General features: G+C 43.9%; 2 protein-coding genes across 6 annotated transcripts in view; both read right to left on the bottom strand.

The window, feature by feature from the left end:
• htt (huntingtin) overlaps positions 1 to 9,684 on the bottom strand; it is a 71,941-nt gene extending 62,257 nt beyond the window's left edge. For all 3 annotated transcript variants that reach the window (XM_034089628.2, XM_034089781.2, XM_034089465.2), the window contains exon 1: positions 9,331 to 9,684. In XM_034089628.2, the coding sequence (XP_033945519.1) occupies positions 9,331 to 9,428 (98 nt within the window). In that variant the 5' untranslated portion in view covers positions 9,429 to 9,684. The remainder of the gene's footprint in view (positions 1 to 9,330) is intronic.
• Positions 9,685 to 10,553: 869 nt separating this feature from the next.
• The window catches only part of grk4 (G protein-coupled receptor kinase 4), a 56,182-nt gene continuing 46,485 nt past the window's right edge, over positions 10,554 to 20,250 (bottom strand). For 2 of the 3 annotated variants that reach the window (XM_034090009.2, XM_071204984.1), the window contains exons 13-16: positions 18,440 to 18,577; positions 17,593 to 17,730; positions 15,782 to 15,913; positions 10,554 to 13,819 (exon numbers count right to left, since the gene is read on the bottom strand). In XM_034090009.2, coding sequence (XP_033945900.1) covers positions 13,763 to 13,819; positions 15,782 to 15,913; positions 17,593 to 17,730; positions 18,440 to 18,577 — 465 coding nt within the window. In that variant the 3' untranslated portion in view covers positions 10,554 to 13,762. Of the gene's footprint in view, positions 13,820 to 15,735; positions 15,914 to 17,592; positions 17,731 to 18,439; positions 18,578 to 20,250 lie in introns of all 3 variants that reach the window. The other variant, XM_034090071.2, reaches the window with a different exon arrangement.

A 20,250-nucleotide genomic window follows, 5' to 3' on the forward strand; every position in this document is an offset into this window, starting at 1 on the left:
TTATTATTATCATCGACTCACCCGTGAGCAGAGCATCAAGTTGGCATGCCTATAACAGCTGAATGTGGCGATTACCATCTTGTTCAGCAAAACGCCTCACAAACGATTTAAAGCTATGGTGCGTTTTGATTCAATGCTGAGTACAGCCAAACTTGACAGGCTCTTCTCTGTCATTGTAGACCACAAACAGTGGCGTGTCCAGATTATTTCTGTTGGGTAATCTATGGTAGGGATAACCCATACAGTGCTGGGCTCAAGTCAGTATTTGCAATGTAATTACATACAGGCTCTCCTTGACAGTGAAACGCCACGCGTGAGGTTTAGATTATTTCCCTGTCTCAATCCAAATTGAACTGTATGAAATAAAAAAGGCACATTTGTCTTGTAGTAAATAAAAAGGGCGACCTTAGATTTTTTGAAATACTAACAAAATACACATTCTACTCTCTTGAGAAGAAAAAATAAATCTATTACTCCACGACATATTTAAAAAAAATAATGCCATTTTAGTTTTGTGTTACTTTGTTCTGAGAGCTGAACCTGCTGCTCCTCACAGAGAGAAGAGGGAAGAGGCTGTGTGAATTACTTTACATTGTGGATAAGGGTGGATAGCCCCCATTGTTCTGTGTGTCAAAATGAAAGACAGCCCACACACCTATCAATCATCAAACCGTGGGGTCTTATTTCATTACGTGTTGATTTCTATCAACACGATTGTAACACAATTATTTTTGAAAAACATAAATCCCTGTCTGTGTCTCTGAGCCGCAGCGACACGGAGTGATTCAGAGCGGGTCCTTCTGCTGTTGGTTCTGGACTGGTGGATAAAGCAGACTGCTCCGTGTTTGGTGTTGCTGTGCCGCTGTCACGTCTGTTCCCTGATCTCTGCGTCACCGACCGATTTGATATTAAAGTGACAGAAAAAAAGTGATAGTAAAGCCACGGCCGGAAAATCAGGAAGCAACGTTACTACGCTATAATCGATTATCTTCCGTCACTGCATCGATACCGAATCGTCCACGTCCGCATCGCAATGCATCGTAGAAACGATTATTTTCAACACCCCTAATAGCTCTACACCCCTGGCGACATGTCCTTAACAAGTCCGCGTTTGAAATATATCTCAAATAATGTATGCACTGCCATTTCCCCACATAAACATAACAGTCTGCAATTAAACGGTTGTCTCCTGTGCACTCCTCTTCCTACTTGGCGCACCGGTTACTTTCTCGTGTGCACAAGAGGCTGAGACCCTGAGCCGCCGAATCCCTCGGAACATCATAAAAGCCATTTTCAACGGTTATCTGGTGAAAGATTAAACTAGGCTACTGGATGAAATAATATGACTGGTATAGGTGCGAAAATTAAACACTTTTTGAAAAAAATATTATGATAAAATATTTTTATATATTTATTAGGGATGCACGATAATTATCGGCCCGATAATTATCAGTCCGATATTAGGAATTATGACGTCATCCCGATACAAGTATTAATAGCCCCGATAATAGAAAATATATTTTTTGGGTAAAAAAAAAGAAAAATATCCTGCGGTGTGGGTGGATTGGGATGAGGGGCGCTTGTTTTTCACTCGGCTCCTCCCGTTTTGCCAGTACTGTGGTATTAGTGGTTTAGGAAGAGGGGAGTTCTTCACAAATCCAGCGCTCCCCAACTCATGCCTGGCTGTGACGTAAATGGTGTGCGGCCGTGAAGCCAGGACAGTAAACAAACATGTCGTCGGTGGTATGGGACTATTTCAAAGTTTCAGAGTTGGAAAGTTCGCTTGCTATTTATAACAAATGTAATGCAGAAGTTCCACGAGGAGGGAAAAAGGCAACGAGCTACAATACTTCCAACCTGATCAGTCACCTGAAACATCGCCATCGCTACGATGGTGTGTTAAAAGCGTACGAAGACGCCTGCGCTGCTAAACTACCGGCAAATCCAAAGCCAGCTGCAAAGGCACCGGGGCTTTTACCTATCGACGAGGCTTTTGAAAAAGGCAAGAAGTTTGCCAGTTTTGCAACTCAAGGCATATGCTCGAACGGGAGCTGCCTGGACGCTGCAATCATGTTGCGTTGAGTGTGCTGACTTCTCCTACAATGTCCCACTGTCTGGCTTCCTGCATAAAGTCAAGTGCTCGGCGCAGTTGTGGTGAAATGTCGCTCCTCTGTTTTCATTTTCACCTCTCTGAAGAACCAGCACCTTACCGTGGTAGAGAGGTTTGTGTGCCCTGATGAACCTGGGGGCTGTGTTGTCTGGAACCTTGTGTTCCTGGTAGGGTCTCCCATGGCAAATTGGTCTCAGGCAAGGGGCCAGACTAAGATTGGTTCAAAAGACCTCATGAAAGACGACACAGGAAGTGAGGATACCCGGCCCGGAGGAAGCCCGGGGTCCCCTTCTGGAGCCAGAAGGAGGACTCGTCGGCGAGCGTCTGGTGGCCGGGCTTGCCACGGAGCCCGGCCGGGCCCAGCCCGAAAAGGCAACGTGGGCAACACCTCCGCTTCTCCGTCCCGCGGGCCCACCACCTACGGGAAACATCGATGGGGTCGGGTGCGCTGCCAGAAGGGTGGCAGTGAAAGCGGAGGGTCTCGACGGACCAGACCCGGGCGGCAGAAGCTGGCTTTGGGGACGTGGAACGTCACCTCTCTGGGGGGGAAGGAGCCGGAGCTTGTGCGGGAGGTGGAGCGGTACCAGCTGGATCTGGTTGGGCTCACCTCTACGCACAGCGTCGGCTCTGGAACCTTACTTCTGGATAGGGGTTGGACTCTATTCTTCTCCGGAGTTGCTCAAGGTGTGAGGCGCCGGGCGGGTGTGGGGATACTCACAAGTCCCCGGTTAGGTGCTTCGTTGTTGGAGTTTACCCCAGTGGACGAGAGGGTCGCCTCCCTACGCCTGTGGGTTATGGGGGGGAAAACTCTGACTGTTGTGTGTGCTTATGCACCCAACAGCAGTTCAGAGTATTCGGCCTTCTTGGAGACCCTGGAAAGAATCCTGTATGGGGCTCCTGTAGGAGACTCCTTAGTCTTGCTGGGAGACTTCAACGCACATGTGGGCAATGATGGAGACACTTGGAGGGGCGTGATTGGGAGGAACGGCCCCCCTGATCTGAACCGGAGTGGTGGTTTGTTACTGGACTTCTGTGCTAGTCATGGATTGGCCATAACAAACACCATGTTCGAACATAAGGATGCTCATAAGTGTACGTGGTATCAGAGCACCCTAGGCAGAAGGTCCATGATCGATTTCGTTATCGTATCATCGGACCTGAGGCCGTATGTTTTGGACACTCGGGTAAAGAGAGGGGCGGAGTTGTCAACTGATCACCATCTGGTGGTGAGTTGGGTCGAGTGGCGGGGGAAGCCTCTGGATAGACCTGGTAAGCCCAAACGTGTAGTTCGGGTGAACTGGGAACGTCTGGAGGAGGCCCAAGTTCAGGAGGCCTTCAACTCACACCTCCGGCGGAGCTTTTCGGGCATTCCTGTGGAGGTTGGGGACATTGAACCAGAGTGGTCGGTGTTCAAAGCCTCTATTGCCGAAGCCGCTGCGGGGAGCTGTGGTCTCAAGGTCCTAGGAGCCTCAAGGGGCGGTAACCCTCGAACCTCCTGGTGGACACCGGTGGTCAGGGAAGCCGTCCGACTGAAGAAGGAGGCCTTCAGGGATTTGTTATCCCGGGGGACTCCCGAGGCAGTTGCAAGGTACCGACAGGCCCGAAGGGCAGCAGCCTCATCCGTGGCCGAGGCAAAGCAGCGGGTGTGGGAGAAGTTTGGAGAAGACATGGAGAAGGACTTTCGGGCGGCACCAAAGTTGTTCTGGAAAACTGTCCGACACCTCAGGAGGGGGAAGCAGGGAACCATCCAAGCTGTATACAGTAAGGATGGGACGTTGTTGACCTCAACTGATTGAGTGTTGGGGCGTTGGAAGGAACACTTTGAGGAACTCCTGAACCCGACAACTCCGCCCTCTATGTTAGAGGCAGAGCTGGAGTATGATGGGGGATCAACACTAATCTCCCGGGGGGAGGTCACTGAGGTCGTCAAACAACTCCACAGTGGCAAAGCCCCGGGGGTGGATGAGATCCGCCCGGAAATGCTGAAGGCTCTGGGTGTTGAGGGACTGTCATGGTTGACACGTCTCATCAGTGTTGCGTGGAAGTCGGAAACAGTACCGAAGGAGTGGCAGACCGGGGTGGTGGTCCCCCTTTTCAAAAAGGGGGATCAGAGGGTGTGTGCCAATTACAGAGGCATCACACTACTCAGCCTCCCCGGGAAAGTTTACTCCAAGGTACTCGAAAGGAGGGTCAGGCCGATTGTCGAACCTCAGATTGAGGAGGAACAATGCGGATTTCGTCCTGGTCGTGGAACGACGGATCAGCTTTTTACTCTCGCAAGGATCCTGGAGGGGGCCTGGGAGTACGCTTATCCGGTCTACATGTGTTTTGTAGACTTGGAGAAGGCGTATGACCGGGTTCCCAGGGAGTTACTGTGGGAGGTGCTGCGGGAGTATGGGGTGAGGGGGTCTGTACTCAGGGCCATCCAATCTCTGTACTCCCAAAGCGAGAGCTGTGTCCGGGTCCTCGGCAGTAAGTCGGACCCATTTCCGGTGAGGGTTGGCCTCCGCCAGGGCTGCGCTTTGTCACCAATCCTGTTTGTAATATACATGGCTCGGATTTCGAGGAGTAGTCGTGGGGGGGGGGGGGGGTCTGCAGTTCGGTGGACTAAGGATTGCACCACTGCTTTTTGCAGATGATGTGGTTCTGATGGCTTCATCGGTCTGCGACCTTCAGCACTCACTGGATCGGTTCGCAACCGAGTGTGAAGCGGCTGGGATGAGGATCAGCCCCTCCAAATCTGAGGCCATGGTTCTCAGCAGGAAACCGATGGACTGTCCACTCCAAGTAGGGAATGAGTCCTTACCCCAAGTGAAGGAGTTCAAGTATCTCGGGGTCTTGTTCTCGAGTGAGGGAACAATGGAGAGTGAGATGGGCCGGAGAATCGGTGCAGCGGGAGCGGTATTGCAGTCGCTTTACCGCACCGTTGTGACGAAAAGGGAGCTGAGCCAGAAGGCAAAGCTCTCTGTCTACCGGGCCATTTTCGTTCCTACCCTCACCTATGGTCATGAAGGATGGGTCATGACCGAAAGAACGAGATCGCGGATACAAGCGGCCGAGATGGGTTTCCTCCGCCGGGTGGCTGGTGTCTCCCTTAGAGATAAGGTGAGAAGTTCGGTCATCAGGGAGGGACTCGGAGTTGAGCCGCTCCTCCTTCGCGTCGAAAGAAGCCAGTTGAGGTGGTTCGGGCACCTAGTTAGGATGCCACCTGGGCGCCTCCCTAGGGAGGTGTTCCAGGCACGTCCAGCTGGGAAGAGACCAAGGGGTAGACCTAGGACCAGGTGGAGGGATTATATCTCTTCGCTGGCCTGGGAGCACCTTGGGATCCCCCAGTCAGAGCTGGTTGATGTCGCCAGGGAAAAGAAAGTTTGGGGCTCTCTGCTGGAACTGCTACCCTTGCGACCCGACCACGGATAAGCGGGAGAAGATGGATGTTTTCATTTAAACAGCTCCTTATATCCGTTAGCGCAGCTAGCTAGCACCAGATGCTAACAACAACAATGCACGTAAGGTCTCTCTCGCTCAGGCCACACATACACACACCCTCCCGGTCCTCCAGATGGCCAGTCGGTGCCTGCCGGTGAGCGTGGAAGTGTGGTCTGCCACAAGCGGGCGGCAGGAGCGGGGCTGTCAGCATCAGCTTGTAGATGGTATTTTAAACTCGATGCTCTCTGAAACTACGGGGCGGCCGAGGAAAAAAAATACACATGCGTTAATCGCGTTAAAATAATTAGTGGCGTACATTTTTTTTGTTATCGGTCTTGAGAAGCAGGAAGTTATCGGTATCGGTATCAAAAAAACAATATCGTGCATCCCTAATATTTATAATTCTGCAAATATTACGATAAACTCACAGCTATTTCGCGGCCCTGCAGTAACACCGCCGCAGACCGGTACCGGGGGTTGGGAACCCCTGAGGTAAAGGACTCTTGAGTGTTTAGTTCACTTTAGTCTAAGTTCAAACAGTTTGGTCACAATTTATGTAAACACATATTTCCAAGGCACTCCTTTATAATTATTGGGATAAACAGGTTTGAAATCATTCCAATGCATACTATAGGAGAGTAAACCAAAAACATCCTATAAACTGGAGATAAAAAAAATGCATAAATAAATAAATGTTAAGGTAAAATAAGACATGAATGAACACAAATAAAATAAGTTATTAATTTCTTATCGGTGATGGTAGGTTATTGGTTATGTTCACATACTTATTTGATTACATCCACTTGTCTAAGATGATCACAACAGAGACTTTCGACCCAAAACCAGCTGTTGACTTGTGGATGCAAGCAGCTAATCGCAGACTCAACCAGAGAGAAAGTAGGCCTACATCAGGGATGGGCAAATGGCGGCCCGCGGGCCGCATGCGGCCCCCACCTCCTCTTGTTGCGGCCCTCAGATTAATTTATAAACAACGTAATTAATAAAAAAAAATTCAAAAAAATGTTTTAAATATATTTTTAATTTGTTTTACTTGTAGTTCTGATACCGTCCACTAGACTCCTAGTTACGTCGCGAGCTGCATACATGATTTCAAATACCGCAAAATAATCTGAGACGCATTTGTGTGTATTGTGTTTGTTTCCCAGGGAAACCCTCACAAGAAACACCGGCTGTTGTTATGCCTGCTGTGACGTTAAGTTGCCTCTTGTAATTATGCCTTTACAAGCTTAAAAGTTGTTTTTATCATCTGAATTAGGCGAAACAAGTTTAATATTCTTAAAACCAAGACTTTGTTTATTTGAAATCAGATGAAAACAAACTGTCACGGACCCTGCCGTGTTATCTATGATTACTACGCTTTTCATTCATAATTTCAGCGGGAGGGAGGGGGAGTGGTGCTGAGGAACAGCAGAGTGCGGGCGTGTTGACATTCCCCTTATTGTGGAATAAGGGGAATGCAGAGACAGGCTACAAGTGTTTTAGGTTCAAGTTAGACAGCTAATGTCTGGGTTAGTGTTCATGACTTCATGTTTATGTCATCTTAATGGTTAATCTCAATACACACATTTTCCGTGCTTTCCAATAGTTTAAAATAGTTTTATTCCACTGTTTAATAACCTGTTCAATACAAATATGCCACTTGTAAAAATGAAATAACATTTCTGTGAACTGATATTTGTTTAGTGAGCTTATTAGAGGATGTTCCCTTTGATTGTAAAATGTCAATGAAGATGTCAGACTTAGTATATTTGTTAATAATTACATAAAACACATGGAATTGTTGTGTGTGTGTGTGTGTTCCAAGTGAATCTGCAGCCCCCTGGTGGCCAGTACATCAATGATGTGGCCCCCACCACCATCAAAGTTGCCCATCCCTGGCCTACATCATCAGCTACCATGTCTGACAGAGAGGAAGACAGTGAGGAGAACACTCAGGAAAACAGTGAGGAGAACAGAGAGGAGAACAGAGAGGAGAACAGTGAGGAGGGTAGTGATGACAGCTTGTAGGATTACTGGTCGTGCTAATGTTGTCTTGTGTTCACCTCTGCATGTGTGTTCTGTGTTCACCTCTGTGTGTTCAGTGCCGTGTGTCTGACAAATAAAGTCAAGAGTCAAGACCCCCTCAAAAGTTACGGTTTATTTCATTTTAAGGATGAGCACCAAGCAACATCTCCAGGTGCTCCTTTGAGAACCAGTGCAAAAAAGTTATGTGCACCCCTGGATATAAGATAGAAGAACTGTAGGAAACTGTTTCCTACAGTTCTTTAAGTTCGTCGTTCGCGAACAGCTTCTCTTTAGCTTTTGGCGGAAGGCGGCGACTCAAACAAACAAATCGTTTTGTGGGAGGAATCAGTTCATCTCGTTCACTTCAAAGATTTGTTCAAAAAGAACGAATCGTTCGCGAACGACCCATCACTATAGTGTAGAAAGAATAATACCTGTTGAGCAGTTGATACAAGTCAGCTGCTCTACATAATGTTGTGTGCAAATAAGAGGCAATGTTCTGTGTTCTCTATATAATTGATTATTCCATTGGCTTTTAAACCCTACCATCATCCAACAATAATGGTGCAAGTCGTTAATACAGCGGACTCTTTATTTATTAACCAGACCTACACTGTATTGATCACTTGAATCCTAACTCAGTTTGTGTCAGTTAATGCCAGATTTAGTACAACTCGCTTTTGATTTACTGCAGCATCAGACAGAATGAGCATCACATGAAAACGAAGCAGCTGCAGTTTTCAGAGGCAGACACCACACCGCAGAAGATCACTGCATGATTGGAAAGACATGGTTTCCTGCTTACTGGCTGACCAAAAAGTTAAATATATTGAGGTTTTTTTAATCTTATCCTAACCGTGGTAATAGCTTTCGCTGTCACGGTCTCCAAGTATATACTTATTTAAAAACAACAAAAGTATTAGAAGATTACTTAAATGCAATTGGAGGACTGTATACTGATCATAAATGAGAAGCCAGTCATTATAGAGTGTATTGCCAATGAAACGGGTGGAAATAGACAATGTGTTGCCTTAGCTAGAAGTTGACTGATTTCCTTGAATAGATTGACTGGTTTAATATATATTACATTTGAAAAAGGTGAAAAATGGTTATGTGAAAGTGTTTGTCATGTTAATCCTTTAATTAAAAAGCCTTGTTTCCTTGATCAGGATCGAAACCAGAACAAGGCATGCAGCCATACAGCACTTCAATCTCCATTGATCGGGATGGAGAGAAATTGATAGATTTATGTGACGTCAGTCCATTAGCCTATCATAATAATGAACCGGTCATTGGTAAAAGTAGTGATGATAGCTACATTTCTGTTCAATGAATTACAAATGTTACACCCACAATTACAATGCGTCTTTTCAAACTGTTCCTCCGAAACAAGTTTATTTAGCGCACACTGAGCCTTTTAATTGTCACTAGCCTGATTCCTTTAGCAGGTGCGTGGGCATCAATTAGCAAACGCCTTACGCGTTAGCCCTCATTCAGCTAGCCTGACCCTAAATACTGCCTAGCAGATACTCAAATATTGTCAATATCGGACGATGAAGGCTCACTAAACATAGCTGCAATATCTTACAAGTACTGTTAAAATAACAAGTTTAATTACCAGGTATTGGTTTGTATGTTAGCGTAACTGGCTTCATGCTATTGAGCCATGGTTACGTTACCTGAGATGTACTAACGTTAGCACGCAAGCTAAACTACCTCTCTAGCTGTTTGCATGTTATGCAGTGGAAGTAAGACAAACATCTACTTACTGCCTCTGGACAAGCTCCTCAGCGGTTGGTGGTCCCTGCTGCTGCTGGAATGACTTCAGAGAGTCAAAGGCCTTCATCAATTTCTCCATGGTGGCCATTTTAGCAATCAACAGTAAGCAAGCTAGCTAGGCTAACTAATATTTACTATGTGAGCTAGCTAGCTAGCACACTGGAGAGAGCAAGCGGTGCGTAGTGCGACGAGAGTGGTAACACTGCTCGCGACAACTACCACCAGCTCTCTGCCTTCTCTTTGTGCACGATAGCTCCTATTGTTTTACAATGTAAAACCTGAATGAACAAAACGTTGGTCGATAAGCCATATTTGATGCTGCTCTGCGTTCCCCAGACAAACCACACCAGGAAGTGGCCTATGTGAGTTTGACAGAAAGGGGAGGGGTGAAACGTGAGTGGCCAATCAAATCGCCATTTCAATGTTGAGTGACTTGAGAAAGAGCCAATGAGCGACTGAAGGTTTTTTTCTTTTGTTGTTATTGTTGCTGTCACGGGACCGCTGTAATCCAGATTGAAAAGGGATATTTGAGCAATATCAGTGCTTTAGCGCTGTTGTTTATCCATGCGCCAAAAAAACAAGTGGGAGGAGTGAACATGTGGAGTCTAAATAATTTTACTGTGAATCGAAACAAGGAGGAAAAAACGTGTATTGAGGTTTAGTTTATTTGGAAGTGCTATGGGTCATCGGGACCTATGATGTCCTGGGACGTTTGTGTCAGAATTGAAAACAAAAAATGAGGGAGCGCAAATGAGAAAGCTGCAGCGAGAGCAAAAGTCTGATCATTGAGAAAGAAGCAAAGAGAACTGCAAACAAAAAGATGTGTTAAAACAAAGGAACAATTCTTAGTTTACATGATTACACAAATGATTTGTTTGCAAATTATAGTTTTATTTTTTAAATTAAATGTATTTAGCTTGACTCCGTTTTTTTCCTTAAACTCTTAGTTTTGCTTGATTCTGAGAAAGTGTTGCTTTATTTTTATGAAACAAAACTAATCCCATAATTACCGACCCCTGCCCCCTGGATACATCATCAATAGATAACAGCAACTGCTCAATAATAATACATCTTTAACTTTTACCAATATGCTTTTTATGTAAAGAAGTTGTAGAGAGATCTTTATTAAGACCTTTAACAAACTCAAGCAAATTCCCTAGATGACAGACTTATTTTCTTCCATACACACAAATTAATAAATGACACAAATAAGTCAAGACAAGTATTTTTTTATACAAATGGCAGTGTATTATTTCATAATTACAAATGTCAGATATGGTACAACAACCAGTGATACAACTTGTACAAGAATTAACAATGACTGCAGTGGTTGAACGACATGACTGTACAGATACAAAAAAAGAAGAAAATCAAGAAGTCACAGGCCCCGCTTGAATACCAATAATGCGTTTCCTCATTCCTCCCTTCCTTATGGGGAACTCATCTGAAATATCGGGACAGAAGAGCATGTAACCCTGGAGAACCGCCAGGCATATATCTGTAGCTAACCAAAAAATGTAATTCAAGTGACAACAAAGACCAGAGTATCTTGCACTTTAAAACGTTTCAGGTGTGTGCCATCCCGCTTTTTCAAGAGGGAGGAGGGGGGGAACTCGCCATCACCACCGTTGGAGGAAGGCAGGAAAAGGAATGCATGTTATGGCTTCAAACGGGGCCAAACTCAGCTGGTCACCTTGCCATTTATAAAGTTGTCCTCAGATACCAGTGAGATATGTTGGCACTAGAAGGTCATCATTTACATATAGGCCTACAAGGAACCTGAAGTATTACAAACCGATACATGCTTGAGTAATAAAACATGTTTTTTTTTTGTTTTTTTTAAACGGGCATTACAATGCACTTAGTGCGGACATTCAAAACTGTTGAGCTGTTTAAAGTTTCCTTTATGTGAAGGAATTTCTCTCGGAATGGACGGAATGATAGAGAGGTTGAAAAAAGGCGAGATGTCAGAACTCAACTCGGTAAATTGGCACATACAATAAAGACAGTCAGTCTTTCTTCAGCAATTTGTTTTCCGAGAACAAGACAAGTTTTACTAAATGTTGCTTTTGGTATCATTGGCATAAAAGTTCAAGACACTTCCTATAGTCATTGTCAAAACACACCATAGTGCAATGAAACTAAACATAATTCCTTTACTGCTATATGGATGTTATAAGAGTAAAGTTCATACAATGACAGAGGCATGGGTGGCAAACACAGTTTTGTTTCCCTGTGAGAGTGAGTGAATGTGTGTTAGAGCTTAGTTATATGTTAGAAATACATCATTTACATGTTAAAATAGCTAAATGGCTAAAATCTACATAGGCAAGATAAATCAGCTTCAAAATGTGCCTGAGAGCAACAAAGAAAAATAACAAAGACACTCAGGAAAAGGTGACAACAAGCCAGAAACAGATGCACGCATTCGATTCCTGATTTTTCATATTGGAATGTGCAACAGGGGACAATTTTATTTATTCAAAAAGCCAACTCTCCAAAATAGTAAACCAGATTGGGAATTATATGCGTACCATTTTTTAATGTTTTCAATGGTTTGAAATTCAAATGAGTGACGTTCAAGTCTCTACGTGATTTTAACTATTGTATGTTTGTACTTCGATGCATTGGATTGAACAGAAGCTGCATTTGCATACAATGTAATACACGCACACGCACAGAGCCAACATGTCCAGATTGGGTATTCACAGCATTAAAAACAGGTGGTGGGGGGAGTAAACAGCAACCTTCTCAAAAGCAAAAATTCAAAAGCAAGATAGCTTAAATTGTCTCTGAAAATCAAATGAGGACAGATGGTTGGAAATGCACAGAAAATGTATTTGTTCATGATTGAAAGGAAACACTTCTATGTTTGAAAAAGAGCACACAACTGTGGTTCTGCAAGTGTTCCTGTACACAGATGATGGTAACTCGATACGTTTCTTACTCTCTACACACACAAAACAACTGTCTCAAGCCATTCCTATGATAGAACAACATACAAGATTTCAATGGTGGGTTTATAGTAATGCCTTCATTTAGCACAAACACAGCTAAAGCTAAACTGGAGGTCTACAAGCGGGATATTTGCTATCTACGATCAACAGGCACAGTATTGTGACTTAGCGCAGAGGCTAACAGCAGAATCAAAGGAAGTTCGTTTCATGCAACCCCAATTTGTTATCTAGATGAAGCCCTTGTCAGCTGCAGGTCAGATCTTTTATACAGTGCCATCATCATCATCATCATCATCATCATCATCATCATCATCATCATCATCATCATCATCATCATCAGTCTATGTGCTATCTCATTCGCCAGTAAACAAATTATAGATTACTGGGAAACTTCGAGGGGAAAGACTTCCGCTTATAATAACCAGAAAAGTAAGGAAAAAGGAAACTAAGGAAAGCCAGGTTGTACAAAAAAAAAGAAGTTAAAAACAGGAGGAGGAATAAAGATACAAAAAAGGTTTTGCCTGAGTGAATAATGTAACAGACTTTTACTTAACAGGTGTGCTCCTGAAGGAAACACATGTTCACATGATCCGAGCGTTTGCAGCTCAAAGGAGATTTTTTTGAGGCCTAGGAATTATATTTATCAGGCCCTGTGTTACCAAAAAAAAAGCCTTCTTGAAATATACTAAATGTTTGTACATGCTGACAAAAAGATTGTCAGAAATAAATCCATCACTGCCCGAATTAAATAGGCATGTAGAGGATGTTTAATTTCACATGCCATACAGTCCAGAGGGGAAGATCAGGTGTATCATATCCAAACCGATTTAAATCTAAGGGGCAGCTGGAGATGGGGAAACACATGGGAAGGTGTAAGAAGCTGGGCATCAAAACAATGCTAGACTGGATTCCTTTCCCCCTCAAATCATTAGGATCTATGCGCTTCGTTCATATCTACCTGAGCCTTGAAGGGTGCCGAGGCTGAGGGGTTAGTTTAGGAACCGATGTGCTAACAAATCAAAGACAAACATACAGCACATATAAAAACAAAAAGGTTATTATGCTACATTGAAAGAAAAAAAAAACATACTGGTACTGTACTTCTTTAAAAAAAAAACTCCCCAATACACGTTATCCATTCCAAAAGAAAGTAAAAAGAAAACAAAAAGGAAATAAAAACGTAATGTATGCATTCAAGTGGTACTTTTATGGCTTTTTGTACAATACAACCTTTAGTGAAAATATACATCTAGACATAAATTCAAGTACAAATGTACAAAATCTTTAAACTCATACTTTTTTCTTTAATTATAATACACTTTTAATACAGCTCATAAATACAGGTCAACATTCACTGAGTTCCTAAGATTTGCGCTCTGTTGGAGTTTGTGGTGAAGTTCAACGGCGAGGGGTGGGGGGGTGGGCGGAGGAGGTGAAAGAGGAGGCGGGTGGAGGAGGGAGTGGTTTAAAGTCGTGAGGGCTCTTCGATCTCGTCATCACTGTAACCGCTCTTAAAACAGACCTGGGGAGAACCAGAAGTGAGGATATATCATTAAATTACAACATTAAAAAACTAGGGCTGTCAACGCGTTAACGCGTTAATAACGCAAAAACAAATTAACGCCACTAATTATTTTAACGCGATTAACGCATGTGTATTTTTTGTCCTCGGCCGCCCCGTAGTTTCAGAGCGCATCGAGTTTAAAATACCATCTTTGATGCTGACAGCCCCGCTCCTGCCGCCCGCTTGTGGCAGACCACACTTCCACGCTCACCGGCAGGCACCGACTGGCCATCGGGAGGACCGGGAGGGCGTGTGTATGTGTGGCCCGAGCGAGCGAGAGAGACCTTGTGTATTGTTGTTGTTAGCATCTGGTGCTAGCTAGCTGAGCTAACGGATGGAGCTGTTTAAATGAAAACAGAGGAGCGACATTTCGCCGACAACTGCGCCGAGCACTTGATTTTATGCAGGAAGCCAGACAGCGGGACATTGTACGAGAAGTCAGCACACTCAGCACGGATAGTGCAACATGATTGCAGCGTCCAGGCAGCTCCCGTTCGAGCATATGCCGAACGGGAACATTTAAAATGATAGCCGGAGGAATCAGCGTCAGAGCGCTACCTGCCGAAGACTTTAGAACAAGGTCACCCTGCGCGACACACACACACACACACACACACACACACACACACACACACACACACACACACACACACACACACACACACACACACACACACACACACACACACACACACACACACACACACACACACACACACACACACACACACACACACACACACACACACACACACACACACACACACACACACACACACACACACGAGGTTCCAGGTTGAATTTAGGCAAATATTTGTAATGTTCAGAGGTTGTTGTTTAATATTCATGAGAATATTTGTCATCGTTCAAATGATAATAAACATTAGCATAAAGCATATTTGTCCACTCAGATGTTGATAAGAGTATTAAAAACTTGAAAAATATTCCTCTAAGGTACATTTAGAACAGATAAAAAATGTGCGATTAATTTGCGATTAACTATGGACAATCATGTGATTAATCGCGATTAAATATTTTAATCGACTGACAACCCTATAAAAAACGTACATCACCGCGCCATCTCACATGTGCGACCTTGACGTAACCACATCACAAGAAGAAGTATTTCTGTGGTGCCCAAGATGGTGTCTGGCACTCAAACACACCACTATGAGCAGAGCATGTTAGAAGGTAAAAGCTGAAGCAAAGACGTAGGTTTAGTAGCAACTTCCTATAATAATTGCCATATAAGAAAACAACGTTCTATGTGAATCTTTTACTGTAGTAATCCGACTTAAAAAGGTATGCCGTTTCCTTTATAGAGACCTGAAAATAGTTGTTTTTTGTGAGAGGGACACCTTATCTTTGATAATTGCTTTTATTTTTAAAAACCTGAAACATGTTCAACACATACAGATGTGAGCAATGCCTTAGGTCTTTCCCTCACGCTGAACCTGAGCTTGGATAACCCGCACTAATAATAAAGCAATGTTTGTAGCATAATTGTAAAATAGAACTCTATTGTAAAATAAAACGGTTCTGTCTTAAAGGACGGATGAAGGTTGGTGGAAGTAACCTGTTAGCCTAGCAGCTCCTGTTACCAAATAAATACATTTGACTGAATACTGATGAACATCTTGTCTCTGCTCACAACCACCAGCCAGGTTCTGTTTGACCTTCTTTGACAAAGTGGCATAGCAACACATACAGAACATAATATGGAAAGAGAAAGAAGACAAACTTAAACTAGGAAGGACTAAACTGGAGATAACACAATTCACAGAGGTTCAGGACTGGAGTTTTCACATGTTGGGTTTGGGCAAGGCGTAGGGTGTGAGGAAAAGAAGGAAGGAAGGAAAGAAGGAAAGAAGTACCTTAGCCCCCACCCCCTCGGACAGTTGCCGGAGCACTAGCACTTGCCTCTCTTCTGAACAGGCGGTAGAAGAAGCCTCTCTTTGGTGGAGGGTTAGGCCGGTTCACGTCCAGGTCTGAGCACAGCGTTCCGTCAGTCTCGTAGACGTTGATTTCTTTGAAGCACTCCATCTCAATCATCTACAACAGACAGGAGGTGGAGTTATGGATTATTTGTAATACCTTTCATGAGTTTAATTTACTACAAAAAGGTCTGTGAGTTGATTTTAAACCTGAAATCTGACTTTTCTTTAACTTTTTGTACCTTGGAAAAATTCATAATGCTCTCAAAATGTTGATACCTAGCTTTTGAGGATCATTATAACCCCAGGTAAAAGACTTTCACAAAATAATAGCTCCAGTGGATTTCTCCCTACATTGCTTGTCTTACTAACATAATCAACTCTATGTGTTCAATGGGGAAAATGACTTATTTCTCTCCGACTCCAAAAGAATATGTGGGATAAATATTGGGGAAAATGGGATTTATATGAACGTCAAGAATGTCTTTTTCATGCCTCTTATGCATTCTTAACTGTACCTGTGCTTTTACTTTATTATTGTATTCCCAATCCCAGTCAAAATAAAGTAATACGTTTTTTTGTTTGTTTTTTTAAAAGGTCTGTTTGTCAGCATATGGGCAGCTGCCATTTTATTTATAACACAACCCTCTCTACTGGTAGATGTGAATGTTTCCATCTGGATAGGGATTTAATAATGTAAATGAACACCTCCTCCACACCCCGCCTCATACATATTCAGTCACTTGACTCATTCACACTAAATGGCATATTCACGTTTAAAAGCATTTACATCTCATTTATCCTTGATGACTCTTAAAGAAAGCTATTCTTTACTGAAAGGAGTGTCCCCCAAACTGCTATAAATATAATTGAATTAATTATAATATAAATAACATTTTTGTTAGGTAGTCTGTTCCACAACTATAACGACAACTGTGGCGAATGTCATAATGATGATCACGTTAAGATTGAAAAGTAGGCCCAACTGTATGTATTTCAGAGCCACGGCCGCCTACGGTTAGGTTTAGATTTAATGACTAAATGTAATTACGCCAAACATTAGGCACTTTCACACCAAGTACTTTTCCCAGGAATAGTTCCCAGAACTTTTCCCCGGAACTTTTACTTCCCCGTAACTGTCTAGTAAATCGCGTTCACACCGGAATAAATCCCCGAGGGAGGATTACGCAAATGAAGCCGCTGACGTCACTTCTTCTTCTTCTTCTTCTTCTGCTGGCAGGCCGCAAACAACTTCACGGCGTATACTGCCACCCGAAGTCCCGGAGCCCCCTGGAGTCTGGGACTTTGGGTGGCAGTAAATCGCCACCCGAAGAACCGGGTATATCGCCAGAAGCGCCGACACCTCCGCATCACTCCCCCGATCCCACGTTTTATTTTGTGTTGCCATAAATTAGTCTCTCTCCGTTGGTGCGCTGGGCTAATGCTAATGCGAGGAAATAAAATGGCGGCTTCACAAAAACCTTTCAGAGTTTTACGGGGCGTGGTTTGCAATTCGCCCAGCCAATCAGAAATTGGAACCTTTTTCTCCCCAGGAAAGTACCTGCTCTCTAGCAGGGATTAAAAAGGGGTGAAAAGGTTCCCGAACAAAATATCTTTTTGGTGTGAACGCAACATCCCAGGAACTATCGGAACTATTTCTGGGAAAAGTACGGGAAAAGTACTCCGGTGTGAAAGCGCACACTGCACTGCACAACTATACACAGGTATTCCTATATCACCAGTGCTGTACTATGTTGTGGTACTGAACAATGACATCATCTCAGTGGCCTGCAGTACCTCGTTCTGCCACGGGATGGAGACGCTGCCTGTGACAAACTTGTGGTAGAAGTCATCGTCTGTGGGGTCAAGGTTCACGCCTTTGACGGTGGAGAACTGCTCGATGTCCAGGACGTCTTTACAGTACACGGCTCGAGGCTACAAGAGACAGATAATGAAAGAAAGAAAAGAGACAACTGTGAAAAGTGTCTTTATTTCCGATTAAAGAGGGGGAATACCAATCCTTGAATACTTCCAACTCAGATGGTTATTATAACAACATGGGAGTTTTCACACGCTTGAAGACAGCTCTGTTTTCTTCAGCGAGACCCAACTGACCTGAATAACCAAAAATAGAAACGCAGATAGCACTATCTACTATTGATTTAACCTCTGAGGCCAGTTGCTATCTCACTCAGAATTATTATGACTTTGAAAAGTAACGATTCTATTTGAACGGGCTCAAATCTATGAATGCAGCACACAATAAAAGCTATGGAAGTTCTGCATTACACTCTACAGGTTCACACTACTATCATAACCACTACCATTGACTGTTTACCAGCTCAACTGGAGGTATTAGTGATGATAACCATACCATTGTTTTATAAGCATGTTTTATCCATGTCCGCCAGTTTAGGATTGCTAAGGACGACACTGAAATCACATGCCTGCTTCTCATCGCCCTCACTAGCTGCCATGATAACTAGCTTATACTGAAAGTGGTTGTTTACTTGTGACAATGGTATTTCCTGTATGCTGATTTCCAGCACGCCAAGGATCTCAGGCAAGACGCTGTGAATCGAGCCTGTATGCCCTGTGAGAGTGTGTGTGTGTATGTTTGTGTGTGTGTGAGCACTGTGCTTACATCGGGGCTGAAGGGAGGGTCCAGCATGTTGGCCTCCAGCCGTTTGAAGTTGATGTTTCTGAAGATGGGGTGCTGCTTGACCTCTACGGCCCCTCGACCCTGACACCCGAGCCGTTGCTTGGGGTCCTTGGACAGGAGCTGTCACGCAGCGGGAGGATAAGGAAAAAGAAGAAAAACATGTGAAAACATTACAACCCTATAGAGATGTGCGTGTTAGAAGTACTCGGATCCTACACTTAAAGGGGCCCTATTATGCTCATCTTCAGGCTTATACTGGTATTGTGTGCCTCTCCTGTGACATGTTTCCATGCTTGTTGCATGTTCAAAAAGCTCTTTATTTTTCTCATACCGCCTGTTCTGCAGCACCTCTTTTCACCCACTGTCTAAAACCAGAGCCCAGGCTGCTCTGATTGGTTAGCTGGCTGGCTCTGTGATTGGTCAATGGCTTAGAGATGCCCTACCACTAAGCCTATTGCGTACAATGTGTTGGTGCGCATTAACGTTTTACATAGTGATGTCATTATGTTACAGAAGTTAGCACAGGAGTTCAATGGAGGAGTGTCAGGCAGGGGGGGGGAGTGTGTGGGAGAGAAACTCCATCTGAAAGAGAGGGCAGGGGGGGTTCTGCGATGCTGGATAACTCCTGACAGTTATATTATGTTATGTTAACATGGTGGTAGATTATCCTCTTTTCTTTATGTATCGGAAGCGAATAAAAACGGATACAAATCAATGCACTCGGGATTAATGCAGCACCATGATGGATACAAATCAGACTGCTGTTTCTATGAGAGCTTCTGGGTAATATTACCAGCGCACCACCTACAGTGCACTAGGCTTATGAAGTGGATGAGTGCTGTTTAGTGGTTTGGCTATCAGTGGACACTCTCACTGGGCCTGTTGTCACCCAAAAGCAGCCGTCTTTCAACACACCTAAAGCTTCTCCCTTTTCTACCACATCACCCACTTTCTCTCGCTTTAGTTCCTTATTCTTTCTCTTTGTGCAATGTACAGTCGGGGTTCAAAGCAGACTCACTTTCTGCTCTTGACAACTTGGATCACTTGTCTATTTTAAGCCGTGGTAATAGCAATCTCTGTGGAAGGGCATAGTCTGTCTCTCCCCCCTTCTCCTTTCTCTGCCCTTCCTTATTATCTCGCTACCATTCCTTCTTGAAACCTCTTTTCTCTCCACCCTTCCCGATCCCCCTCTCCCCAGGGAGTCTGTGATTCTGCTGAACCTCGAGTCAGAATGTTCCACGCGTCACACAAACAAACGTCCCTCTCCTGATCAGAGGGAGAGCCGCTCTGTGTAGCAGGGAGGTTGTGAAAGAGACGTGGAAAGATTTTAAAGCTAACATTTTAGAAACATGTCTTCTTAAACTTGCAAACGTTTTCTATGTTCATGTAAACACCCGGTGGAATTTCTTTGTATATTAAAAAGGGGGTCCAAAGGGGTTACATATAGTAACAAAGTCACAGAAGTATCGACACTGCAGCTCCCCTCAGCTCAGCAAATGTAGCGTCTTTCATCAACTGTAAGTGTTCCGTTTGGATTTAGTCCCATTGCTCTCATCACCACTTTTAACGCATTTTGTTTGTGATCTGTCGAGCACCAAACCAGACGCACACAATGTCAAAACTCTGAGCCAGAGATTTATCTCAGGAGTTGGTGGAGACTAGAACATAACGAGAGTAAAACAAAGCAATGAAAGTTATTAATGGCTTGCATCGCAAATACAAATGAATGCTATTGTTGCTCTGTATCAGCTGGATGTGTAAATATGTACATTGTTGCTAGCAATTGTGATAAT

Source organism: Pseudochaenichthys georgianus, chromosome 1 (assembly GCF_902827115.2).
Source record: "Pseudochaenichthys georgianus chromosome 1, fPseGeo1.2, whole genome shotgun sequence".
Classification (NCBI taxonomy): domain Eukaryota; kingdom Metazoa; phylum Chordata; class Actinopteri; order Perciformes; family Channichthyidae; genus Pseudochaenichthys; species Pseudochaenichthys georgianus.